Below are 25207 nucleotides of genomic sequence, written 5' to 3' on the forward strand. Positions count from 1 at the left end.
TACTTTTTAGGGTAGCATAAGTACTACTTTTTAAGGTAGCATAAGTACTGCTTTTTGAGGGCAGCAGCAGCATAAGTACTACTTTTAAGGTAGCATAAGTACTGCTTTCGAGGGCAGCATAAAGTACACCACACCGAGCAGTGCATACTGAGAGTTACAGAACTCCGGATAAAGTAGCGCTCTGATGGCAGATGCCAGTTTCCCGACACCCACCACCAGCTCCGGAGCCCCGTGAATAACCCAAGCGCTACTTTGGGTCACGGGAAGTAGTTTGTATAAAGTGGGCAGTGAATCTGATGGTCTGTGTCTCATAAATTAGCCGCCCTTTCTAAGTCTCCTAGCTGATTATTCACCAGAAGATGGATAATTAATTATACTTGACCTAGCCTAATTATATTATCCCTTCACGACTCACGAGTGGACATCTTGCAACACCATGGCAACCATATAGAAAATAGAGGGAGAAAGATGAAAAACGTAGTCATCACCAGAACATATAAGTAAAAGTGCTCACATTAACTGTTATTTGTTTGCATTCTATGTTAGATAGTCGTATAATGGCTAAATGCAGCTAGTGATAGCCAATCAATTCAGGGTTCGTCATTCTCTTGTGGGTGTGGTCTGTCAATCCAATCACCAATGGGCAACGGTCGCTCCCAAACACCTCCTTACGAATCACCACATCAGTTACATGAGGGAGGAGCCGCTCAGACACCACGAAATAATCCAGTCTCCTGAAGAAAAAGAAATGTGATCATATTAAACAGTAATGTACTTAATGGCCACTCTTAACCATCTATACGATATAAAAAGCCCACCTCCTACATACCTTATTTATCGGACAGCAAAAAATAATTATTTTGGAAATTGTCCGGGTATAATTGGAACAGATTTTTATAGAGCATGTGAAGTGTTCGGAATAATTAGAACAAGCAAGCAGCTGCATGCGAGATAGCTAAGTTTAATAGAACACTGTGCGATTGAATAGTTGCACTAGCTATCTAAAACTAGCTATCTAACTGCAGCACTCTAAGTCTTACTTGCCGTCTGTGAATGTAACTCAACTTTTCAAAGTATTGTCCGGATATTTAGAACAAATGTAATATTAAAGCACTGGAGTGTCCGTTGTATTAGAACAACGAAAATTGCCCAAAAGAGAGTCCGGGGTAATTAGAAGTGTCCTATAAATTAGAAGATATACGGTAATTATAATGGACAACTCCATAATGTTTTGTGTTATAAAAATTAATGGTTCCGCTGTAGCTATACAGCTTTGCTCACACACACAATGAAATTACACTCTTTCTAGAGTAATGCAGAAGCACTCACCAGCCAGTGTTCTTGGCTCTGGCGTTGAACTGGTAAGTGTACGCTCCAGCGAGGTCGGGATACAGGTGACGGAAGGTGTCCACGAAACTCTCTAACATAATATGGAACACTACATGCATTCACATTAATATATACATGGCCCTCACGGTTTCTGCTGATGGACCAGATGAACCTGCAGGGATGTTTGTGGCTGCTCAGGAGGTGGGGTAGAAAACAAAGGCGTCTGTAAAGGAGTGGATGACAGTGCGTGACACAAGTGTATTACAAGAAGTGTGCTTGTGCATGCAATCGTGGATATAATAATGGATGTGTATATAATATTATATAGATTTAGCAATTGGTTAGAATCACTCTTTTTGCGTTATTAGGATCGTTGTTGGCTATTGGGTCAAAGGTAGCTACTGGCAAATGTGGTCTAATGTCAGTGAGTGGGTGTTCACAATTGAACCAGCTGGTTGGAGGGGATCTACTTGCCATCATGGTGATCATGCACCTTCTTGTGAGAGGTTCTATATATTGTGCTCAGTACAGTGCATGCAACACAATGTAGACAGCATTTGAGTGATTTGGCTAAAATCAATTCACACACATACGTACACACAAAGACTCTAATTAGAAATACAATTAACCAACACAAGTACATACAGTCACTACTCTTTTTTTTTTGATTTCAACCTGCAGACAAAGTGCATGCATGGTGCCAGCACATCACACAAAATTCTAAAAACAGGAACAAATTAAAAACTTACACTTTGTCCTTTGATCAATAATTATATATTTTTTTCCTAAGGCCATTTTGCTGAGAGTTCATTAAAAAATGTAATGAAGGCAAACCCGATACAGAAAGTATAATGGTTTACTTATACAATAATTATTGTGAGTGGATGGTACTAACCCCTCCCTTCCCTTCGCCCATGGGATGTCCACCGACTGCACAACAGAGAAGTAAAGCACATGTTAATTTGTCGAACCACCATGCACTTAAAAATGACTCACGCTGGTTCCTCCAAAACAATGGAGGGCAATTCTTATGTCCCCCTTCATGGTGCGGGGAGGGAGGCCTCCTAAGTAAATTTCTCTGGATGCTGTCCGTGAGGGGGTGGAGGAACCGGTTATATACATGTATATTCAGCTCATTATTAAATATCATCCTCCAAAATAGTAACATGCATATATATATATATACGATTCCTCGAGCATGGATATCATTGTGAATGCGTACATATATATAGTGGTTAGCTCTCTATAGATTTCTGTGTTAGAGTAGTATAGTGTCGTTGTTGGCTTTGTTCATGCGAGACAGTGACTCAAGAGTTATACACAACTCCAATGCATCTTGTCGACCTATTGATAGGCGTACTTTTTCCATTTAAAAAACTCGAGCCCCCCCCCCCCCCTATTGTGAAATTGCTTCATACACCACTGATACAGATATAGATATAGAACACGCACACATGCATGTCGATACAACATAAAACAAATCGTTTGTGCGGCTTGAATTTATACAAATAGGCAATCTTGTACTATATATAATTCGGGAATTCGAACATAACTACATATAATACATGTATGCACACACATGGTCACTCACTGAACGTTTCCTCTTAGGTGGAGGGGGAACTAGCTGACTAGCGGGAACCTGTGGAGGGAGTGCAGGGGTCAATGACATGAACTCAAGTTAAATGCTACATCCTGTGTAACGAATGGCACGCTAAATAATCGTTTTATACGGTTGGATGTGGGGCTGCAGCACCTGATAGAGAGCTCGTGGTTTGCAGTGCTGGAGACCTTCATTCTACTAGCTGCCTTTCTGGTGAGTTAGGGAGTGGGGTATAATGGATGGACCAGCACTGACACTCATAGTGTCGTTGTTGGCTACATGTTGTCATTAAGGCATAATTGTTCGGGACACTCACGCAACGCTTCAACCGTAGGGTCAGGCCCCTAGCTAGGGCTGGTGGGTTCGGGAGTAGTGCTGCACACTTGGTGGAAGAACTAGCCTGTGAGGGAATTGGAGGAATCACATAAACTAAATCAAGTACATGCTTCCGTACTATTGTACTTACAAACACCTAGTTATAACTGGTTCAGATGCGAGTGCATAAAAACAGCTGCTATAATTATATACTAAACAGGGCTTCACCTATATAGCCTTACGCAGCTCAGTATAATCATACAGAATGATATAGGTCTGCATACATGAAGTAGTATAGTGGTAGCTTAATCCTGTACACTTGTTATTATTTAATCTGAGCAGTATTCTCAGGAGGCAAACATTTACGAAACGAAGCCAATGCACACGAGAAAAAATAATAGACCATGAGTAATTTTATAGACCACTATAGACCATGCACCAGAGAACAAGTGTATAATTTTGAGTTATGACAACCCTAGTGGGACCAGCACTGCATGCACACACACAACACTGAGTATTAACTATAATAACATGGAGGGAGACTAACCTGGTTTGAGCATCTTGTGCTGCAACAATTTGTACAGGGTGTGCCCCCCTAGGCACACACACACCCGCTACATAGTCCTTTTTTACATCTGCAGCATACCATGCTGATGTGAGGTGTATATATCAGTTTTCTGATGTGAGGTGAGGCAGTTGAAGATAGTCGAGTCCACTCTGTTTTAGTTGCTGATTGTTTAGCACCAGCACTGCCCGCTCTTTTATAGCGATTATGAGCGGAAGTGTGCCCCCTTCCTTTTCTCCCTCCTGGTAAGACCAGACTCTGTACAAGAGAGAAGTATAGCATAAGTTAAGTTGTCGAACCACCACCCTTAATAATGACTCACGCTGGTGCCGCCAAAACAACGGAGGGCTCCCTGATATCCCCTTTGGTGGTACGCGCAGGGAGGCCTCCCAAATAAATTTCTCTGGACGCCGTCTGTGAGGGGGTGAAGGAACCAGTTATACAGTAGTAATATGCATATATACACACAATTCACCAAATTAACGGAGCCTCGGCTGTCAATTCCTTCGGCCCTATTGATCTGATATGCACAATGCACATTGGCTATCAAGTATTTGACATAATACGGAACACTACATGCATTCTATACATGGCCTCACGGTTTCTGGGGTGGCTGACGAAGAGGCTGCACCTGGTGGGGTTGGAATCAAAGGTGTCAACTCTATCTGAAATCCATCAATCTGAAGACAGTTAGCTCTGCAGGCCTCCTAAATAAATGGATGTCGTCTGTAAGGGAGGAATCAGTGACACAGACTTAAGTGTATTTACAAGAAGTGTGCTTGTGCATGAATTACAATCGGCATGGATACAATTGTGAATGCGCATATAGATCTAAATTGATTAGTTCTCTCTATAGATTTCTATGTTAGAGTAGTAGTGTCGTTGTTGGCAGTTATACACAACTTCAATGCATCTTAATTGTCGACCTATATATTTTCACAAATACTAACTAACGGAGCCCCCATATTTCTAGGCTATAGAGATGACTTATCAACCTGCACTATGTAGGTTGATAGACGTACTAAAAAACTCGAGCACTCGACAAGCACTGCACACACACACACACACACACAATACTGAGTGAATTAACTACCGTATAGCGGGTAAGTTTCGTGGGGTAAAAAATTCGTTCAACTCCAAAACGGTGAGTAAATATTTCGTTTAGTCTCGTTGCCTGCACTGCATTCCAGTAAGCCACGCCTACGTTAAAATTTCATGGAGGTCAGCCTGCCCACGAAAATAATGAATATTTACCCCACGAAAATTACCCGCTATACGGTATAACAACATGGATAGAGACTAACCTTATTTGTGCACCTGTAGCTCTGATGCAGTTGCTGCCGGTTCTACCTTCCTGGGCACACACACACAGCTGTTGCACGACCCAGTCGTGTACTTGCAGCTGCATTTAGATGCCATGGGCCTGGTGTGTTGCGGCAGAGCTAGACGACGTTGAGGAGGTGAGATTTGGGGGGAAATCGATGTGGCAGATGCTGAGAGCTGGGATGGATATATATGGAGATGGCAGACTTAATTATTTTTGCAAATGCACCAGAAAACAATAAAATCCAGTATATATAAAAATCCAGTATATATAATTATGACAACTCATGAGCTAGTGGGCCCAGCACTGCATGCATGTTATATAGTATAATTATCAGGACAAGTTGATGGGAATATAGAACTAACTGCATTATAGTATAAGCTTATATGCCACAATAAACTATAGATCCTTACTTGGTATCCGAGGTCCACCAGACGAGTCTGCCAGGGGGTTGTGGGGAGGGGTCAGCTATAGAGAGATAGAGTGTCAAAACAATTAATAGTTTAATGCCGAGTAAGGGCACCAAACAAGATAACTTGTCTATGAACTTCAGTACAATGCACTCACCCAACACAGGTGTCCCCCCCAGAAACAGTGAGGGCCATGTATAGAATGCATGCATGTAGTGTTCCGTATTATGTTAGTTGCATTCAAATGTTTGTTAGCCATGCAATGTGTGTTGCAAGCGTTTTGTGGTCAGGTCAATATATATATATAGGGCTGAAGGAATTGACAGCCGAGGCTCCATTAATTTTGGGAATCGTGTGTATACTATAATTATAGGCTAATAATTATGAGCTGAATATTATATCATTGACTCAACTATATAGAGTTCATGTCACTAGTTCCTCTATACTCCCTCACAGATTCAATCAAAGAAGGTGCACCTATAGCTGGCCTACATGTAGGTTCAACCGAAGGGGATATCAGCCAGGCCCTCCGCAGGTTTCGCCTTCGCTACTTTTAAAGCTCAAAAATCGGCCCAAGAGGCAATAAAAAGAAGTTTTGTTGCCATTAATGGAAAAATGTTGCAATTCAGAAAATAAAAAAAGTAACTGATATTAATGTTCGTCTGTGCATGTTGTCTATAATACTATATAATTATTATGATGCCAAGCTAAATCACTCAAAATGCATGCATGTTGTATGCAATATAATTATAATATATATTACAGAACCTTTTACAAGAAGACAATCACCCGCTAGCTTATATGTGGCAGATAGTGGTTGATACTTGAGGGTGCTGACATTCACACTATAATTGGTATACTATAATAATTATACTGATCCAAGTTTCCATTCTCAACTGCTGATCCAATTTATCTTTCTTTGTTCTTCACCGAATCTATTGCTCATTGTTACTGATGGCTGGTCGAGGTATTCTGCCACGCCACTATGTCTGCCTAGGAAGCAGTTTAAAATAGCTTAATTATGAATGTACAATATCGGCAATGCTAACGCTGATGGCATGTAATAATTATTTCAATGTACTTGATGTGTTATTTCTGGATATCAAGATCAGAATTCCAACATGGCAAAGACATCTTTGTTCCATGTAAGTATTTATTAAATTAAATAGATGTTAAAACGACTGGTGATCGATATCCACTGACAAAGCTGTACAAAAAAAAATTATTATTAAAGGCAAAAATGTCAAGAGGAGAAGAGGAACGGAGGACTACAACTATCACTAATTCCCCGTTGCCACTTTATGCAATGAAAGGGCATTCCTCATATTGCAAGAGAAACCAAACCTGTCGCTTTAATTTCCCACACCCTCCTAGTGATGAAACTTTGAGGCCCGAGATGGCTATTAAGAAAAACACACCGCAAAGGGCAATGCTCGGGAGGACACTGTACCACTTAACCCCCGAGCATATGCGAACGCCTCTGCAGAAGGCAACAAGGAGATGACTGGACCACTCTCAGTCGCTTCCTCGACCAACCCAGCCACAGTCTCCACCCCAGCCACAGCTAATCCAGCAGCGAACCTATAGCCACAGTCTCCCCCCCCGGAAACCGTGAGGGCCATGATGTAGGGTTGAATTGACAGCCGAGGCTCCATTAATTTTGGGAATCGTGTGCATGTATACTATAATTATAGGCTAATAATTATGAGCTGCATATATATCATTGACTCAACTATATAGAGCAACTAAAACCGAGTGGACTCGACTAGACTATCTTCAACTGCCTCACATCAAAACTGCAACTATACACCTCGCATCAGCATGTCGTGCTGCAGATGCAAAATAGGAATATGTAGCGGGTGTATGTGTGCCCAGGGGGGCACACCCACTCAAGAGGCAATAAAAAAAATTTTCGTTGCAATTAACGGAAAAAAAGGAAGTTAATGTGCATGCATGCATGTTCCTGTTATGTGATGTGCTGGCACCACATGCATACATTTCATCCACATGTTGAAACTCAAGAAGTAACAGTACTTTTATTATGATGCAAAGCCAAATCACTCAAAATGCTTGTGCTGTCTCCAGGGTTCGCCTTTGCCACTAAGAATCGGCCAATGAGGCAGTGAAGAAAAAATTTGTTTCAGTTAAAGGAAAAAATGTAAGTTAATGTGCATGTCACTGCATCATCTCAGCTCGCATGGTATCTATAAATAGCTATTAAATGCTGTAGACGTAGCACAGGAGCATGCCATAGATGTGTGTGTCCATGCATGGCAGACCTTGCAGCAATTGTATCCCTGGAACAAGCTCGAGGTGCACCAACAAGGTTAGTCTTTATATATATATATATTCATGTTGTTATAGTTATGGCAGCATCCAAACAATCTATTTACGAGGCCTCCCTACCGACAACAAAGAATTGAGACTCTCAGCTCCACTGGTCTGGTCCGACTAGCCTGACCATGTCGGCATGCTGCTGCAGATGCACAAAAGGATCTTGCCAAAGTTGTGTGTGTGCCCAGTTCCGTGACCATGTCGGCATCATGCTGCAGATGCACGAAAGGATTCTGTCAGAGTTGTGTGTGTGCCCAGGCCGTGTACAAATTGCTTCAGCACCAGCTGTACTAACCATGCAGGTTAGTCTCTATGATATCAAACAAAATTTGGTTTTAATCAAATGAAAAAATGTAAGTTATTGTGCATGTTCCTGTTATGTGATGTGCTGGCACCATGCATGCACTTTGTCCACACGTGGAAATAAAAAAAAAAAGAGTAGTGACTGTATGTACTTGTGTTGGTTAATTGTATTTCTGTGCAAGGACAAAACAATGGTACCTGCAGTTGTGAAGCCACAATGAGGATCCAGAGGTTTTGTACAGTATAATTATGCCTCGGTGATCTCCAAATTAATGATAAATAATTAAGGTAGTGTTTTAAATTTTAGGACAACAATGCTAAAAAGCAGTACAAGTACGGTGGCCAAAATAGCATCAAACGGAGGCCCTACATGAAGATGTCTATTATAAGAAAACCTCTCTGGTCTCCTGCGGCTATTCACAAAGTTATGCCAGTGGGTATACTATGTATACTATGTGCTCATCATTCTCAGGCATGCACCGAGAAGAAGTATTTTGGGAGGTCTACCTCATGGGTGCACAGAAAAAGTGTTTGAAGAGTGTTTGTCTCTGGTCTCCCCCCACATACGTCGAGGGACTCTGTGGCGGAGGCCCTGAAGATGTCTAATAATAACAAAGTTATGCCAGTGGGTATAATTATGTGCTCATCATTCACAGGCATGAATGCACTAACTGGTGTTCTCTGTTCTCTGACCCCCCACTCCCTCACAGACAACTGGCACAGCTCCAGGAACACCTCCGACAGCACCTGCAGTCGTCACTGTTAATGTTGTCCTCTCTGGTAGAAAGGAAGGAAGAGGGTTCCGGTTTGCCTTTGCAACTTTTTTTTTAGTAAAAAAGCGGCCAAAATGGCAATAAAGACCGCATGTTTTCATGAGGCTTGCCACAGATTTGATGCGTATTATGAATCGATTTTCCAAGCCAAAATGCTCTAGCGTTATAATTATAAATTAAAAAGGTTGTAAAAATGATGTTATAATTGCAGTCCAACAAATATCGGCTTGTAGAAATCATATGCTCTAGACGGACTAAAGCGGACGTCATGAGAATGGTATATGCTTTGTGCTCTGCCTTGGTACATGTTCACTGCATGTGTATATAGAATTTCTCGTTAGGTCACAGGTGCATGTGTGTGCCATGGGAGGTGGAACCTGTAGCAATTGCCTCCCTAGAACGGGATCCATGTGCACCAACAAGGCTAGTCTCTATCCAAGCTCATCCCTCAGCACCGGCCATATCCATGCATGGCATCTAGATCTGCTAGTTGCTGCAGATGCAAAACTGGGTCCTGCAGCAGCGGGTGTGTGTGAAGTGATCATCCAGCCCAGGGGTTTGCCTTTGTTGCGTTTGTGAATAAAGCAGCAGCAGAGAAGGCTATTGAAGCGAAAAATATTATAATTAAAGGTAAAAGAGTAATAGTTGTGTGAATGTTTATAATGGCACCACATGCACACTTTGTCCACAGGTGGTAATCCAGAAGTAACAGTATACTATGATATACCAAGCCAAATCACTCTAAGTTATTGAATTATGTATAATATACATTACTGAAGTATCAACCACTATCTGCATGAACACGAACACGAACACAAGCATTTTATGTGGTCCCTCCATTTGGTAGGGAAAGCCATGAACATTTTCAAAAGACGATGGTGTAGAAATATACTATTATAATTACTCTCGCAACCGAGAAGAAGTGTTTTTGGGCGGCTTGCCCCTTGGATGCACCATTAACATTGTGTTGCCCCTTGGATGCACCATTAACACTGTGAAGGTGGCCCTCCAATGCTGTGAAACAATCCATGTAAGTTATAATCCCATCGCCTGGGTTCGGGTTTGCTACCCTAAAAACAGTCGCAGAAGCTGAGAAGGCTATAAAAGCCAAAAGTATTATAATAAAAGAAAAAAGAGAAATAGTTGTGTGAATGCATGTTATATGATGTGCTGGCACCACGCACATACTTTGTCCACATGCATTGACTCGACTGAGTGTGGTTCCTTTACTCACAAAAAAGTGGGGCTGCAGGGACAATCAAAGATGACATCAGTGCTTTGGCCCCACTAGCGTGAGTCATTATAAGCTAGGGTATAGATTTAAAAAATGATGTAAGTTTAATGTGCATGTTCCTGTTTTGTGCTGGCACACACTTTGTCACAGGTGAAACTCCAGAAAAGAGTAGTATGTTATATATAGAAACAGAGCACAATAATATTATATTTATTATCATCCCATCCCATGGGTTCGGGTTTGCTACCCTAAAAACAGCTGCATGCAGAAGCTGAGAAGGCTATAGCGGCCAAAGCTGTTGTAATCAAAGAAAAAAGAGTAAGTTTTATAATAGTTGGCACCACATTCGCCACATTCGCAAAAGTGTCAGCTGACAATGACGTATACAGGGGAAAAATGATTTAAAAATGATGTAAATTAATGTGCATGTTCCTGGCACACACTTTGTCACAGGTGAAACTCCAGAAAAGAGTAGTATGTTATATAGAAACAGAGCATAATATTATATGCATATAATTATGTATATAGATTGTGCTCATCCCAGCCCAGGGGTTCGCCTTTGCCACCCTAAAAAGCAAAGCCACGGCTGAGAAGGCTATTGAAGCCAAAACTATTTTAATTAGTTTGGATTCGTTACAAAAGCAGCAGCAGAGAAGGCTATTGAGGCTAAAAGCATTATAATTAAAGAAAAAAGAGTAAGTTTTAATATATATTATATAGTTGTGTGATGTGCTGGCATGTATGCACTTTGTTCACAGATTGAAATTAGAGTAAAAACTTCACGTGTAGTATTATTATTAGTTAATCATTATAAAAAGGGCCTCATCTTCTCTAGTGCTCTCTCCGGCATGGCATCAGTAAACTGCTGCAGGTGCACGACTGGGAGCTGCAGCGGATGTGTGCCTACCAAATGAGTTGTGTATAACTGCCAACAACGACACAATCTGAAGACAGCACCGGCCTCTAGATCTATCCTCTAGGAGTAACTGCTAACAATGACACAATCTGAAGACAGCACCGGCCTCTAGATCTATCCTCTAGGAGTAACTGCTAACAATGACACAATCTGAAGACAGCACCGGCCTCTAGATCTATCCTCTATATCAGCTAGCTCCTAGATGGATTCCAATTCCAAGGGAACAACAAAGTTTTGCAGATGCATAACTGGCACATGCCTCAACTGTGTATGTGCCCGGGGAGGCAGACCATGCAACAATTGCCTTCCTGGAGCCCGTGGTAATTGCACCAATAAGGTTAGTCTATCCATAATGTGATAGTTATAGCTGCATTTAAAAATAATACAAATGTACATAGGAGGCCTCCCTATTGGTACCACAACAGGGATATCAGGAATGTTTTGCACCCACCAGTGCGAGTCAAAAATCTGGCAAAAAAGCAACAAATAAAAAAAAATATGTTTTCACTGACGGAAGTTATGATGTGCTGACCGTGCACACTTGTCCACAGGTACGTGGAAATTAAAGTATAAGAATCAATTATATATTATCCAGACAGTCTCGATCCCAGAAGTGTCGTCGATATCCTCTAATCAAGAAACGACTAGTCGATGAAATAATCAAAGATGACGTGAGTTCGGGTTGATTCATTTATGCAATCCTCAGTAATCCTATTCAGGACTTCAAGCAGCAGCTACGGTTGAAAATGGGTGATAACTTCCCAAGCTGTTTACAACGTGCTGTTGTCGCACCTTCCTTGTCTATTGAAACAAGAATAAGGCATTTGGATAAAGAAAAATGTTATCTCTCAGTTCTCTGATTCGCAAGGTTTCAATTATTTGCAAGTTATTTCTCAGAGCCAGAGTGAACAGAAGAATGAATGGATGATGGAGTGCGTGTATAAGTTAGTGACAGTACAAATTGTCACTGACATTCCTTTTTTACTGTTCATCATAATTATTCAGATATTCTATGATCCAAGTTCTCAACTGAGCGAAGTTCAACTCCATGTGGCAAAAACATTCGAACCGGAAAGGGTTTTTTAAACATAATTATTGTGACACACAACGAAGAAAATGTGGAACCCATAAGTCTGCTCTTGTTAACTATGGTACTTATACGTACACGTCTATTATCGTTACGTGCAGACATTGAATATGAGTAAACGAGCTGGAGAGTGCGACTATTAGCGACATTCGATGATACGCGTCTAAATTATATAATGCAAACATTCATTTACGTGGTATATTCGTTTTGTGCAGATCTTCACAAAAAGATGGTTGTTGCGGTGCTCGCTCAAAGCGCCGCCAACCAAACGCGAAACTGTACTGCCTCCAGTGTTACATGCAGGCGACAGGCGACAGGAAGTGTCAGCGTAAGTATAACATATAAATAAACATAAACTGTCACGTCTATAGCGCAGCACATCATAAGTTATGTAATCTCGATAAAAATCCATGAGTTTGAGTTCTCAACAGCGCTTCAATGTTTGCCAATATCTACACTAACACGTTACAATGTACAGATCCTGCCTTCTACTAGCCGTACATAATTAAGATGCATGTCTGAATCTAGTCTCATGACACACAGCAGAAGGTTGCGAAGAATAGCAAGAATCAAAATCACTGTATACGCCCTTGGTATTACTTCAGTAAACATAAGTTACAAAGTGATTTTTCCAGGCCTGCTGGAGTTATCTTATCTGGGAGCTCGCAGTCGTCAAACGTGGATCCCTCCTTCAGAAGTTCGTGGCGAATCTCTGTGATGACGTCCGCCCTCTCTTTAGTGTACATAACACCTGGAAGGTAAATACTTATAATTTATTTTATGTATGTTTTTACTCCCAGCCCCTCTTCTACTTAAATCACAAGACTTCACCTTTATGAGAAGATGAAAAGCGGAAATGATGTCCCTTCTTGATGCCGGTCATTTTCTTGAACTTATAGGGGCGAAGAAGGTGATCCAGTCCAGTGTTGGGACAATCACATTCCCATGCTCATCACTGACCAGCTGTGCCTCATTACAAATAGCTGACTTCTGGACAACTTCAGCAATTGACCTTAGGCTACCAATCCTGGTCCTCTTGAAGAGACGCTTAAAGAGTCCGAAGCACCAGTCAGGAGCGAACTTGGTGTGACCCACTACCAGGAAGGACAGAGTGATGTTAGTGTGCCTTCCTGTGATGACCCTCCACAGCAGGTACCAGACCATATAGTTGTTTTTATTCTGGCCCGTGCAGTTGTCTGCGTGGAGGTACACATCAGTCTCACCTGTATAGTAAAATATTCTATGCAAAGTTGTTCACAGAAATTTTGTTATTGCCGTACCCAGCCCGTGGTTCTCCAAGAAGTAGTGCAGCTGGCTGATCACCGTGTTGGAGCCCTTCCCACAGTCACCTGCCTCATCACAAAGGAAATTGACTTGGCGTGGGAAGGCCTCGCAGTGAATACCAAAGACTGCACACTTTCTTGGAGTGAGAAAGAACACTGGGCCAGGCTGTAGTGGATCACACGGATAATGAACCTGAAAGAGAGATGTCATGTGAGTAATGTACATGTACCTAAAATTTGATTTTGCAGGCACGTACTGTACGTGACTGTAAAATTAGTGATGTACACACGTACTACTGTACATGTAGGAAGTCCTAAAATTTGATTTTGCAGGCACGTACTGTACGTGACTGTAAAATTAGTGATGTACACACGTACTACTGTACATGTACGAAGTCCTAAAATTTGATTTTGCAGGCACGTACTGTACGTGACTGTAAAATTAGTGATGTACACACGTACTACTGTACATGTAGGAAGTCCTAAAAATTGATTTTGCAGGCACGTACTGTATGTGACTGTAAAATTAGTGATGTACACACGTACTACTGTACATGTACGAACTCCTAAAAATTGATTTTGCAGGCACGTACTGTACGTGACTGTAAAACACACGTACAGTACATGGCTCTCACCTGCTGAGCATAATCAAAAGAATAGTGAGCCTTGATGGGTGCCGAGTTTGGTTCTGCTCTGGAGTGAAGAGGAGGAGGAGAGAATTCGTTATTCACTGTGTAGTGCTGCGTGATTGAATCCTTGCACTCCTTGCGAACAGCCGTGTAGTACGACCACTCTATCGTCACGGTGGTGAGATGGTCCTGATACGCCTGGAGTGCCGCATTCTTCTCCTCTAGTGATGATGAAGCACTCTTGATGGCTTCACCACGTTGTTGGCATGTCCAACATAAGTCGGTGAGAGGCTTCATGATTACCAGTGATGGTAGTAACTCCAGCCACCTTCTGCAAAAGGTACGGTAAGATGCGGCTCTTTGATCGCACTTAATCATTGCATCTCTGTAGTCTTTCCAGATGTTCCGTTTGGTCACACTAGAAGGAAGTAGCTTGATATCCGTGCGACAGTAGCCAGGGACTCTACCAGGCAGAAGCATCCCGTGGACCTCAGAGTAGTTGGTAAGGTATGTCTGCGTAACATTTATAATTATTTATTGTGCCTGCCTACATAAAAGTATTGTATTTGTTATTGTTCAAACTTACAACTATACTCTCATTGTCGTCCTGGGACAGAGTTGTTTGGGGGAGCCGTCGCTTGTTGCCGTGCACTCTAGCAGCAAGTCCATACTTGCGATAGGAGGACTTCAGATTTTTCAGTTTCGTCTTTCCTATGTATGAAAGGTACAGTACAGTACACAGTTAGTATAATCATACAGTCATGGTCAAGTAGGAAATTTACTTGCTCCTGAGAAACCAGTGATAAATTAAATAGTTACTTCCTAACCTATTCCGTGTAGGAATCGAAAGACAGGGGCACACACTGGTTGTCCCTTGTGTTTGTACAACACACTGCTCCGTTTCCGCTGAGACTTCTTGTGTTTGTGGCTGGGTCCGCAGATTTTGTTGACCTTCATTGACGAATGGAGCTGCGCCAGAATGACCAAGTCGAGTTTGTCCTTCGATAGCTCTAAACATTCTCTCTTGGAATCAGTCAATTGATTTTTACCAAGAATTGACGCGCAGGTACAGGTACACTCTTTGAAGACTTTTGCTAATAACGCGGACTCGCTCTGCTCCTCTTGTTCTACAGATTTAGCCCCAGAAAACCTTGACTGATGGGAGGACGGAGGAGGGAGCCGTTGGAGTGCTTCTCGAATCTGTTGTTCTGTGGTGGGGGGGGGCTCTGAGTCGGATTCACTGTCACCTGATAAGTTTAATAAGTGTTTAAGAATTACAAATTATAATGCGCTTACAGTCAGTCTGTGGGTCACTATGGAAGGGTAACGGAGACATTGGGTCAAGACGGTCACTACAACACGGCGACATTGGGTCAAGACTTGGAAGTGGGTCGTAATGAGGGGATGACGGCAACGTCCAGCCATGACTGCCATCTACAAAAACAAAAACACAAATTTTAATGTTGCTGTTATTATTATTACTGTTATTATTGTTATTACTGTACTAATGTTGCTTGTTGATTTTGCCCTACCTCTTGAGATAGAGAAGCTGTCATCTTCACTAGAATCCTCTGAGTCTGATGCAGAATCCTCTGAGTCTGATGCCTGTGCTCTTGAGTGCCCAGTGAAGTAGTCCAGGGCAACTTCTTCAAGAGCTGACCTGTCCTCCTCACTGAACAACCCTTTAATGTCGTCATTTAGTGCTGCTGCTGCACGCTGCGCTCTAGACATTGTGCACTTGCAGAATATCTTTTCAACAAGAAAACTAACCGCAGCTGCATTCCTGATGCTGCGTAATTAATTTTTTTATTGTTGCGCATGGGGAATACCCTTCCCCGGAGAGGGTATTTCCCCTTACGAAATTAGTAATCTGGCTACGGAAAGATGCAAGTTAGTGGCTCTCTTTATCTCGCTCGCTTGAACTGTTTAAAGAATCCTAGACAGCTAAAACTTTGCAGGCAGCTCTAAGAAAGGTGGAACTTCGCATCTGTGAAAAAAAACAGGTTTGCCTATGTTTTCGCATTGGTCCTTTTTTGGCCTATTGCTCAATTTAATATTTACCGCGTGAAGGTCCGTTTTCATTGGCCCTGTCACATTTATCTTTAAAAATCCATAATTATCTCATGAACGATACTGGCCAGACCGCTTTTTTTTATTACATGTGTTAGATACGGCGGTGTCGGAGGGGAGGGTGAACTGCAGGATCTAGTGACACCATATAAATTACAATTACAGTGTCTAGTAAGGGTTGAGCTAAAGATTAACTATTGGTTCAATAGTTGTATGTTGACAATTATTGTTGATTTTTTTTTATTGTACAGACATACAACCACCACAGTAACCACAGAACAACGACAACCAGCAAGAACATGGATTGATTAATTTTAAAAGGACGAACTAAATCACTTGTATATTCATTTTTAGTAGTTTGTGTCAAAATTCCAAATTCTTATGCTGCCCTCAAAAGCAGAAGGGGGGGAGGCAGGATCTGTACAAACTGCGTCCCAGGGCCTATGTGCACTAACAAGAAATTTGCACCAGCCTAAGCGTGTGGTTGTTTAGCTGCAAAGATGTCGAGATGCTACAGGTGCAGAACTAGCACCTGCCAATATTGCATGTGTGTACTAAAAGGGAGGCAGGATATGCAGATGGTTAAATTGAATGAAGTGTCTACATAGCTGATGAAGACATGCCAACCATCGGCCTCACATGCGGAAGACGTTAATTTAAAGTACTGTTAAAACGATTTTCCGTTTCCTCGTTGTAAAATTCATTCTTGAGCCCAAGTTCTCCTTACCACTGAGTTCTATGACACATGGTATGCACAGTTCTCTGAAGTCCACCCTGATGGCTTCGGTCACTTTGCGTTGGACATATCCGGATATAAAATGCCAACAGCTGCTCCAAGATGTCTTTTACCCTCTGCTGTGATTGACACTCTTGAACCATTAAATTTCGCTTTGGCCTCTTCTAGGTAATCTTCTTTCACGATAAGCCAGGTCTTTTCGGCATTAGGGTAGTATCTGTAGTCTGGGCCCAATTGCGCTAAGCGGTCCCATGCACCATTCTCTGAGATCTTGAAGTGACCCACCAGCCGTAGCATCATCAGCATACCAGGCTTGCTTGATTCCTGCATTTTCTAGTCGATAGATGAGTGGGGTTATGGCGATTGCGTACATGGCCATGGCTAGTGGATCCCCTTGGGTGGTGCCTTCCTGGGAATGGAGTGTGTTCCCTTCAATGAATAGTTCTGACTCATTTCTGTAGGTGTTGATGATAATTCTTGAAAGAGAAGGGCATAACTGTTGAATGTTGCGTAGAGCAGCCTCACGGTTAAGTGAATTGAAAGCGTTTGAGGCATCCACTAGGATAACTGCTTCTGTCGGTTGAGAATCAGACTTCACGCATGGCATGAACAGCTACTTCACATCCCGATATATGACCTGCGCATACCTGAAGGGGACCTGCTGCATCTTGGATGTCTTCTTTGAGGGTTGATGCAATAGCTTTCCCGATAATTCTCCTAGCGGTCTCTCCAATGCCTATGGGGCGGACTCCTGGGCATTTGTCTAAAGCTATGAGTCTGCAGGCAACAAAAGCTGATAGCCCCTTGGGATCCACAAAACTGGTGCTTAGTCGTCTTGCAACTGCTGCTAGGGTGTCACATAGCTCAGAGGAAACTGCTTTGAATGAGGTACAAAGCCGTTTCCAAGCAGCTACGTCAAGGCCTGATGGTCCGGCAGCTCCATCCATCTTAAGGACCGTGCTGCGTATCAATTGTCCATCAATTCTTTCGAAAATAATAGGGTGGGGATCTGTGACTGGTGGGTTAGAGTTTACAATCGTATCCATCTTGTAAGGTTGCTTTGGTGGATATTTCTTTAGCAAGCTGTTGAGGACACTTTCAGTGGCATTGTTTGGGTCTGCTGCGCTGTCTAGACATAGTGGTTTGGATGTTTGATTTTCAGCTATCAGTCTGAGAGCCGCCCTCACTTTGCCTTCCATCATAACTTTAGAGAATTTTCTGGAAAGCTGGTCAGTTGAAATATTGCCAGCCTTTACACAGGCACAGTTAAGACAACGCCCGGTTCTATTACAAAGTACCATAGTGCCTGGCCAGGATCAGTTCAATTCAATTCTGTTCAGATCTAGGGGTTCCACTCTTTTGAGTGGCCCCTAAAAAAAAATATAATAATAATAATAATAATAATAATTTGACTCAGTACACCTCTCACGGCCTCTCACAATCTCTCAGCACAACACGGTCACTTCAAAAAAAAATAAAAAAATAAAATAAAAATAATAATAATAAATATTAAATTAAGGAAATTAAGACCTCTCACAGCGCAGTCTGAGATTCCCAGTCTCTCCCAGTATCTCTCCCAGTATCTCTGTACAATCTCTCAGGTTCTCAGGTTTAGTGACGTCAACTTTAGCATTAATTCAAAGATCCTGATTCCAGTACGTACGTATAATTATATAGCCGAGCTAAAAGTGTTAGAATATCCTCGAGAATATCAGATCAGCAGAATAGTTGAGTCAACGAAAAAGTCATCAGAGAAAAAGTCATCAGACAGCTAGATCTAGCTAGAGCTATGGGGTAAGTGTAACTTTTCTTGCCCCAATTATTGTTGATTTTTTTTTATTGTACAGACATACGACCACCACAGCAACCACAGAACAACGACAACCAGCAAGAACATTGATATTTTAATTTTAAAGGACGAACTGTATATTCGTTTTTAGTAGGTTGTCAAATACCTTATGCTACCCTAAAAAGTAGTACCTTCAAGACTTACCCCCTAGCTAGGCGGTACTGGCCAGACTGCTCTCTTTTTACATGTGTTGTTAGATACGGCGGTGTTGTATTTTTTACAATTATTTTATATGCCTCGATGCGCATGTGCAAGACCATGTATTTTACAGTAAAAGTTACGTAACTTGTTTGTGTCCAGTTTGAACAACTGGTCGAAATCAAGAAAGTAGCTTAGAATCATCTGTATCGCCTGTATAATTAGTCCATGCATACACAGGTCGAAATTAAGAAAAGTTATTATTAATAGTGGCTTTAATATTATGTAAGCAATGCATTTTGCTACCTGTATCCAGGATTTGCTTTCGTTATGCACGCACTTTGTCAACAGGTGGAAATCAACAACAAAATTAAAGTAACCGTGTTACAATGTTTGTCAGAATAATCACTAGATTCGCTATAAGTATATTCAGTATAATAAGTCATGATTATTTCTGCCTCAAGGCAAGTGGCGGCTCCAGGCGCTCTGATTGGACGCGGCTGAACGGGCCAATATTTACTAGCCTCGGTACGTAGTCTCATATTCATGTCACTGCATGGTTCCTTTGTCCCTCACAGACACTATCAAAACAATGCAAGGTGTATTTGGGCGGCTTTCCCTGCTGCGGTGAGCCAATTTTTGTAACTTATTTATCAATTGAAAACAATGTTGTCATACAGTATACTATGCATATGGTATAGCGGGTGATCATAAACGGTGAGTTAAAATATTCGTTATTTTCGTGGGGAAGCTTCATGGCCTACACGAAATTTTCCCCCACGAAAACGTAGGTATGCTTACCGTAATGCATACTAACGAATTTATACTCGCGAAAATCACCATTTCCCATTCAGTGAAACGAATCTCACGAAAATTTACCCTCTATAATTATACGGTAGTAAGACTTTTGCCTCAGAAGCAGAGATACACACACCTGTTCACATTTCTTAAGCTCAGATGGCATCAATGCAAAACTGTGAAAATACTTTCAATATAAGTACAACCAGAAGTCTCGAGGTCAGCTGAACGTTTACTTCCTCAAGAGAAGGCCACACACAGATTGAAGCTAGTACAAGAGCACTGACTTACACTTGTACCTCTGCTTCAGAGCAAAATGAAAAATTGCTTCTCCAAACACTTCGAGCTTTTTAAACTAGTCCGCCAATTCTTAATTTTATAAGCTAAATGAAAACATTCTCCCTTAGGTATTACAATAGAGATATAATAATACAGTCCTACACTTTGCCCACTTTATGTGTTACTTCATTGAAATCAATTTAGCATTATTATAAATTAGGTATGGGCAAAGTGTAGTATCTGTTTTAATTTGTTTCACCTTATAATTATCGCGGAGCTCATACAATGGAAGATACCAGACTTGAGTTTCATTCTGATTTCTGTCACAGATCTTGATCCTTTGATATCGTAGAAACGGGACTTGCACGCATGCAGCAGTAATTCAGTCTGCAGTTGTGATGCATGTGTAGTCAGGGGGAATCAAAGTGATAAGAACACATGCATGTTCAATGCTGTTAACAAGGTGCAACAGAGAATTTCCTAACAGCAAAACCACAATAGATAATGATTTCTTAAGCCTAAACTTGCACCAAGCAAGAGTACTCTTGTGTATAAATAAAACAGCCCCTTCACGCCACCTCTATATAATGGCCAAAACATTGCTCCACAAATGTGTTCATTGCAAGCATTCTTCATGCAGATACAGGAACAGTTCATTTAGTCTAGAGAGTAGATTACCACAAATGTGTGAGTAGTTGTACTTAAATGTAAATATCTTTTGATTGGAGCATTTCTAAGAAATGGTGCGTGTGTAGATGAATGACTGAACTACAACAAATCCAAAAATGTTTCCATGGAAACATAAGGTGGTGGGTTTGTGGTGATTAATAGAACAACAGCGAATTGTTATAGTGGGTAATCGGTTAGAGTAATAAAACAGTAATCTTGTACAGCTAAGGTCCTAGACTTCATCACATAATTGTTCAATGGTTTAGGTATCCTGACAATCCCTTTATGGGTGTTACAAATGCTCACAGTGTTTATAATTCATGATTTACTGGTTTTCAGGTACACTTTTGGTTAGAGTAATAACTTTTGAAAAATTAATAGCTTAGCTTTCAAATTTCTGTAGTAAGTTTACAGATAAATGGGCTACATTTTGATACCAAGAACATCCTATATGCTTATTCCATTGCTGAGATAACACTAAAAAGGTACATAATTTACTATTTTCTACTGTTTTGATGACATCGCAGCTGCAAACCACAAACCAATGATGCTTTAATCAACCACAAACGTAATTAAAAGTGGGCGTACAGTTATTATACGCCCACTTACATTACATGTTAATTTGAGTGTCATCGATTTGTGGTTAGCAGCTTGTGATGTCATCAAAACAGTAGAAAATAGTAGAATATGTAGTTTTTCAGTGATATTCAACAATGGAATAAGCATAGAGGATGTTCTTGGTATCAAAAAATGTAGCCCATTTATTTGTAAACTTACCAGAGAACTTTTAAAGCTAAGCTATAAAATTTTCAGAAGATATTACTCTAACCAAAAGTGTATCTAAAAACCGGTAAATGATAAATTATAGACACTGTGAGCATATGTAAGACCCATATAAAGGGATATGGTCAGGATACCTAAACCATTAATCTATTGTGTGATAAAAGTCTAAGACCTTAGCTGTTTAAGGTTAGTGTTTTATTACTCTAACCGGTTACCCACTATAACAATTTGCTGTTGTTCTATTAATCACCAAAAACCCACCGCCTTATGTTTCAATGGAAACATTTTTAGATATGTTGTAGTTCAGTCATTCATCTACACACAGGTATCAACACCATTTCTTAGAAATGCTCCAATCAAAAGATATTTACATTTAAGTACAACTACTCACACATTTGTGGTAATCTACTCAATGAACTGTACATACTATAAGCTTTTCAACACTGCTATCACAGGTTTGGTTTGGCCCTAACGATATACTACATGGTACTTTTCTTTTGCAAGTGATAGTCTGCAATCCACTGTGTGTATGCCTGTGATGACTGAGAGGTGTAATGACTAGGACAGAATAGGTGTGGCTTAGTAGATTAGATTATAGATTAGGCATGGGTTCGATTCCCTCTTGGGGGACTTTTCTTATATTTTTTTACAATAATTTCTCTAATACTACATACTTCCTCTCAAGTCATAAAATCAAGTTGGGGCATCGCCCGCTTTCACGGAAACCAGGCAACAACATTAATTTTTTTGTAGAAGTGGCCAAAATAGTTCAACTAACACTAAAAGTATTTTGATCATATCTAACAATCTAATAGTGGTTTTGCTGTGGCATGCACTCGGTTGCAAGTCACTGTATACATTTCCCACTCTGCACAAAACCCACAAGTGGGTAAACCACAGACAGAAGACACTACCTACTTCTCACAACTCCAAGGCATGGGGTCAGGACTGGGTAACAACTGTAGCTAGAGAATAGAGGACTGCAAGCCTCTCTGTACCAGCTATCCTCTCTGCACCAGATATCCTCTCTGTACCAGCAAGCCTCTCTGCACCAGATACCCTTGATACTGTAAGCAATTCCTATACTAGGTTTGTGAGCTAATACTACTAGTCACACAGACTGAATGTCTGGAGCTATAAGAGAGAAACTGTCTCCTCAGCGTCGGGGCAAGGTACTTTAGATAGTTCTATATAGTTTTTTACATGTATACTGGAAAATACCCTCTAGACCTACTTTGAGTGTAACCAGTAATATATTCCCTATACATGCACTCAGCAATACTATGCTCACCTGATGGGATGTTGTGGGGGGGGGGCTGCATGGGGTAACTGGATTAGGACTCTCATGCAGGGGGGTGGGGTCTTGTACACCCTTGCAGAGAAAAAAAGGATGAAATGTGAAGACATCTGCAGAACAACAATTAACGTTGTTAGCATGCATGATTGCTGAATACACTGTATATAGTTTATACAATTAACCCTTTAACCGTCACGGGCCACGATCGTGGCCCGCAATAGTGACTTTTTTTGCGAAATTCTAATTCTGCGATACTTAGGAAGTAGCTCGAACTACACACATCCCTGTATAGAGGAAGAGCTGTAGAATCACGTGCAATTTAGTCTAGAATTTTCCAAGCCACGTTGCTATATTAAAATTTCATTAGCATCTTACCGCACGAAGTTTATAGCTATGGCTAGGTTGTTTACTTGTGCCGATGTGCTTGAACAGCTTGAGGACAGCAATGGCGATGTCTCCTCTGGTGATGACAGTGCCTATGAAGGAGAGGGGATAGTAGGATACCTTCCAAAGGCTACCAGCTTTATGCCAGACGCTGATGAACTGTCTGGGACTGAGGACATGCATGACATGGACCTAGACGCTAGAGCTATGGACCAGGACGGAGAGGGCTCACTGTGTGACTCTGGCAAGTAGTATAATATAGCTAGAATATCAGTATAGTAAGTATAGTATAGCTAAAATAGAATTAGCAGTAATGAACAGTCTTTATGTGAGCTTGTAAATTTCATAGATCGTTAGTATTACATGTACGTATTGTACTTCAAATTGATATATCTTAGCACTGTTACATTCATATGATGTGAAAATCAAGCTTAGTCAAGCCTTTATACCATAATTATGATAGGCTGATCCATAAAAAAAAATTTTTGGATTTTATCTCACCGCTGGCCGAGCATTTAAAATGATAAAAACGGGTGAGCGTAATAACCGTGGTTGTTATGGCAACACATGTTGCACCATTTTATTCCTTGTTATGCCTCGAGGCGTAGCCGCACGAGGGATACGGTAAAGCTGACTGTGTGTGTGTGTGTGTGTGTGTGTGTGTGTGTGTGTGTGTGTGTGTCTGTGTGTCTGTGTGTCTGTTCCAGCTGTAACTGCTCAACGGTTGCAATGCGACGAAAACTAACAGCTTCTATAGGCTTCTAGCCACGTTCTCTTGGATTTTGATTCGTGGATTTGCAAACTAAAGCTTCTTTCTCGAGTTATGGCTAGTTTGACTCACATTGAAGGCTGAATCTTTCATAGCATCATCTGTCCGCACAAACTTTCTATTCAACATATGAGTTAGCCTTGCACTAAAGCGCCAGCTTTTTGTTAGCTACAATACTCAGAAAATATCTGTTAAAACAGCTAGCTAGCAGTAGCCATTTGTGAAATTGATCTCTTTGGACACACCCTTTAATTAGTCCTGTGTATGTAATGCGCATGCGCGCTCATTCCCCACGTGTGAGAAAATAATAATATCCAAGATCCAGATCCAGATCCTCCTGGCAGAATCATCTTTGTCTTGAAGGCCTGGTAAGCCACAAAACACTACCATATAACAATATAGATAACAATATGCATGTACACAGGTCTTTTCTTAGATATTATATACACTGAACTACAGATCTTGGAAGAATCAATTTTCTTCTTTCTTGAGGTCCTAGTAAGCCACATAATACAACAATAGATGCATGTAAATAAGTCTTTTCTTCTCAGTGACTTTATATAGATAAGCTAACTTTAATATAAAATTCATTATAGAAACTAATATAACACTCTAATACTTTTCAGCGAAAGCAAAAACATGGCGAGAGGCATTAGCACAGCGCCAGCTTGAACACTAGTTGTATGGGCATTCTATTGGTATATGGTTGCTAGGCATTTTATTGTTCTGGAAACCCGATAGAGAATTTACAGACATTTCACTTCACTGTTAATTAAGAATCCGACGGTTAAAGGGTTAATTTTAATTATACTGAATATAAATGTTTCCTCACTAGTGTAGCGCCTCCATGATTATGCAGCCAGTCAGTGACATCAATCTCGCTCGCTGGTTTGTGTTGTCACTATGAGTTGAGACATCTGCAAAACAGCAAAACAGGCAATAATAAAATTATTGTTAGCTGCCATGGTTGCAGAATACAGACTGCAGAATTATTAATGCACAGAATAATACTATTGTACATGTGACAATGACCTAACAGCAAAACTCATGCTTGCGCTTACTAGTTACATATACACAACTATAGGATTTTATTATACACAGCAATCCACTTAATTACCAGTTGCTTGGGTGGTTGGAAAGACACCATTTTCCTCTGGTGAGTTTCTTCATCCTCCACGAGGAGGTTGCGTAATCAGATCTACGCATGTGCAGAAATAGTGAGCCCCACCCCCCTCCTTGTTTTTGCACACATGGACTGTTTCCCATGTTTAATATAGCTATAGCAGCTAGCTGAGGGCCTCAAGGATCCCACTTCTGTATATACAAGCCAACT

At 41.1% G+C, this 25207-nt stretch overlaps 2 protein-coding genes and 1 long non-coding RNA gene across 9 annotated transcripts; 1 reads left to right on the forward strand and 2 right to left on the reverse strand.

Moving 5' to 3' along the window:
- Positions 1 to 428: 428 nt before the first annotated feature.
- On the reverse strand, positions 429 to 23469 carry LOC135332260 (uncharacterized). 7 transcript variants are annotated; one of them, XR_010393177.1, is made up of 13 exons: positions 23132 to 23469; positions 5547 to 5601; positions 5114 to 5309; positions 4409 to 4535; positions 4132 to 4223; positions 3792 to 4067; positions 3083 to 3329; positions 2921 to 2968; positions 2326 to 2414; positions 1476 to 2259; positions 1330 to 1420; positions 1066 to 1181; positions 429 to 734 (listed from the first exon to the last, which is right to left on the reverse strand). XR_010393177.1 is itself a non-coding variant. In XM_064527644.1 (11 exons), the coding sequence occupies exons 7-11, from the start codon at positions 2371 to 2373 to the stop codon at positions 572 to 574; spliced, it is 414 nt and encodes a 137-aa protein (XP_064383714.1). In that variant the 5' UTR covers positions 2374 to 2407; positions 2921 to 2968; positions 3083 to 3329; positions 3792 to 4067; positions 4132 to 4223; positions 4409 to 4535; positions 5114 to 5253; the 3' UTR covers positions 429 to 571. The 7 variants fall into 7 exon arrangements, 2 of the variants coding, with proteins under 2 accessions (XP_064383714.1, XP_064383709.1); XR_010393179.1 differs by having other exon boundaries at positions 1476 to 1552; positions 2225 to 2414; positions 23132 to 23468; XR_010393176.1 differs by having other exon boundaries at positions 1476 to 2414.
- LOC135331463 (uncharacterized) lies at positions 12743 to 14821 on the reverse strand. The gene is made up of 5 exons (XM_064526639.1): positions 14689 to 14821; positions 14109 to 14615; positions 13471 to 13666; positions 13022 to 13413; positions 12743 to 12941 (listed from the first exon to the last, which is right to left on the reverse strand). The coding sequence occupies exons 2-4, from the start codon at positions 14580 to 14582 to the stop codon at positions 13070 to 13072; spliced, it is 1014 nt and encodes a 337-aa protein (XP_064382709.1). The 5' UTR covers positions 14583 to 14615; positions 14689 to 14821; the 3' UTR covers positions 12743 to 12941; positions 13022 to 13069.
- LOC135333900 (uncharacterized) lies at positions 12829 to 15290 on the forward strand. The gene is made up of 8 exons (XR_010394122.1): positions 12829 to 12948; positions 13015 to 13342; positions 13475 to 13684; positions 14059 to 14442; positions 14494 to 14609; positions 14719 to 14826; positions 14943 to 15168; positions 15236 to 15290. It is a non-coding gene; the product is annotated as an uncharacterized LOC135333900 (long non-coding RNA).
- Positions 23470 to 25207: the final 1738 nt, after the last annotated feature.

Source organism: Halichondria panicea, chromosome 1 (genome assembly GCF_963675165.1).
Source record: "Halichondria panicea chromosome 1, odHalPani1.1, whole genome shotgun sequence".
Taxonomy (NCBI): Eukaryota; Metazoa; Porifera; class Demospongiae; order Suberitida; family Halichondriidae; genus Halichondria; species Halichondria panicea.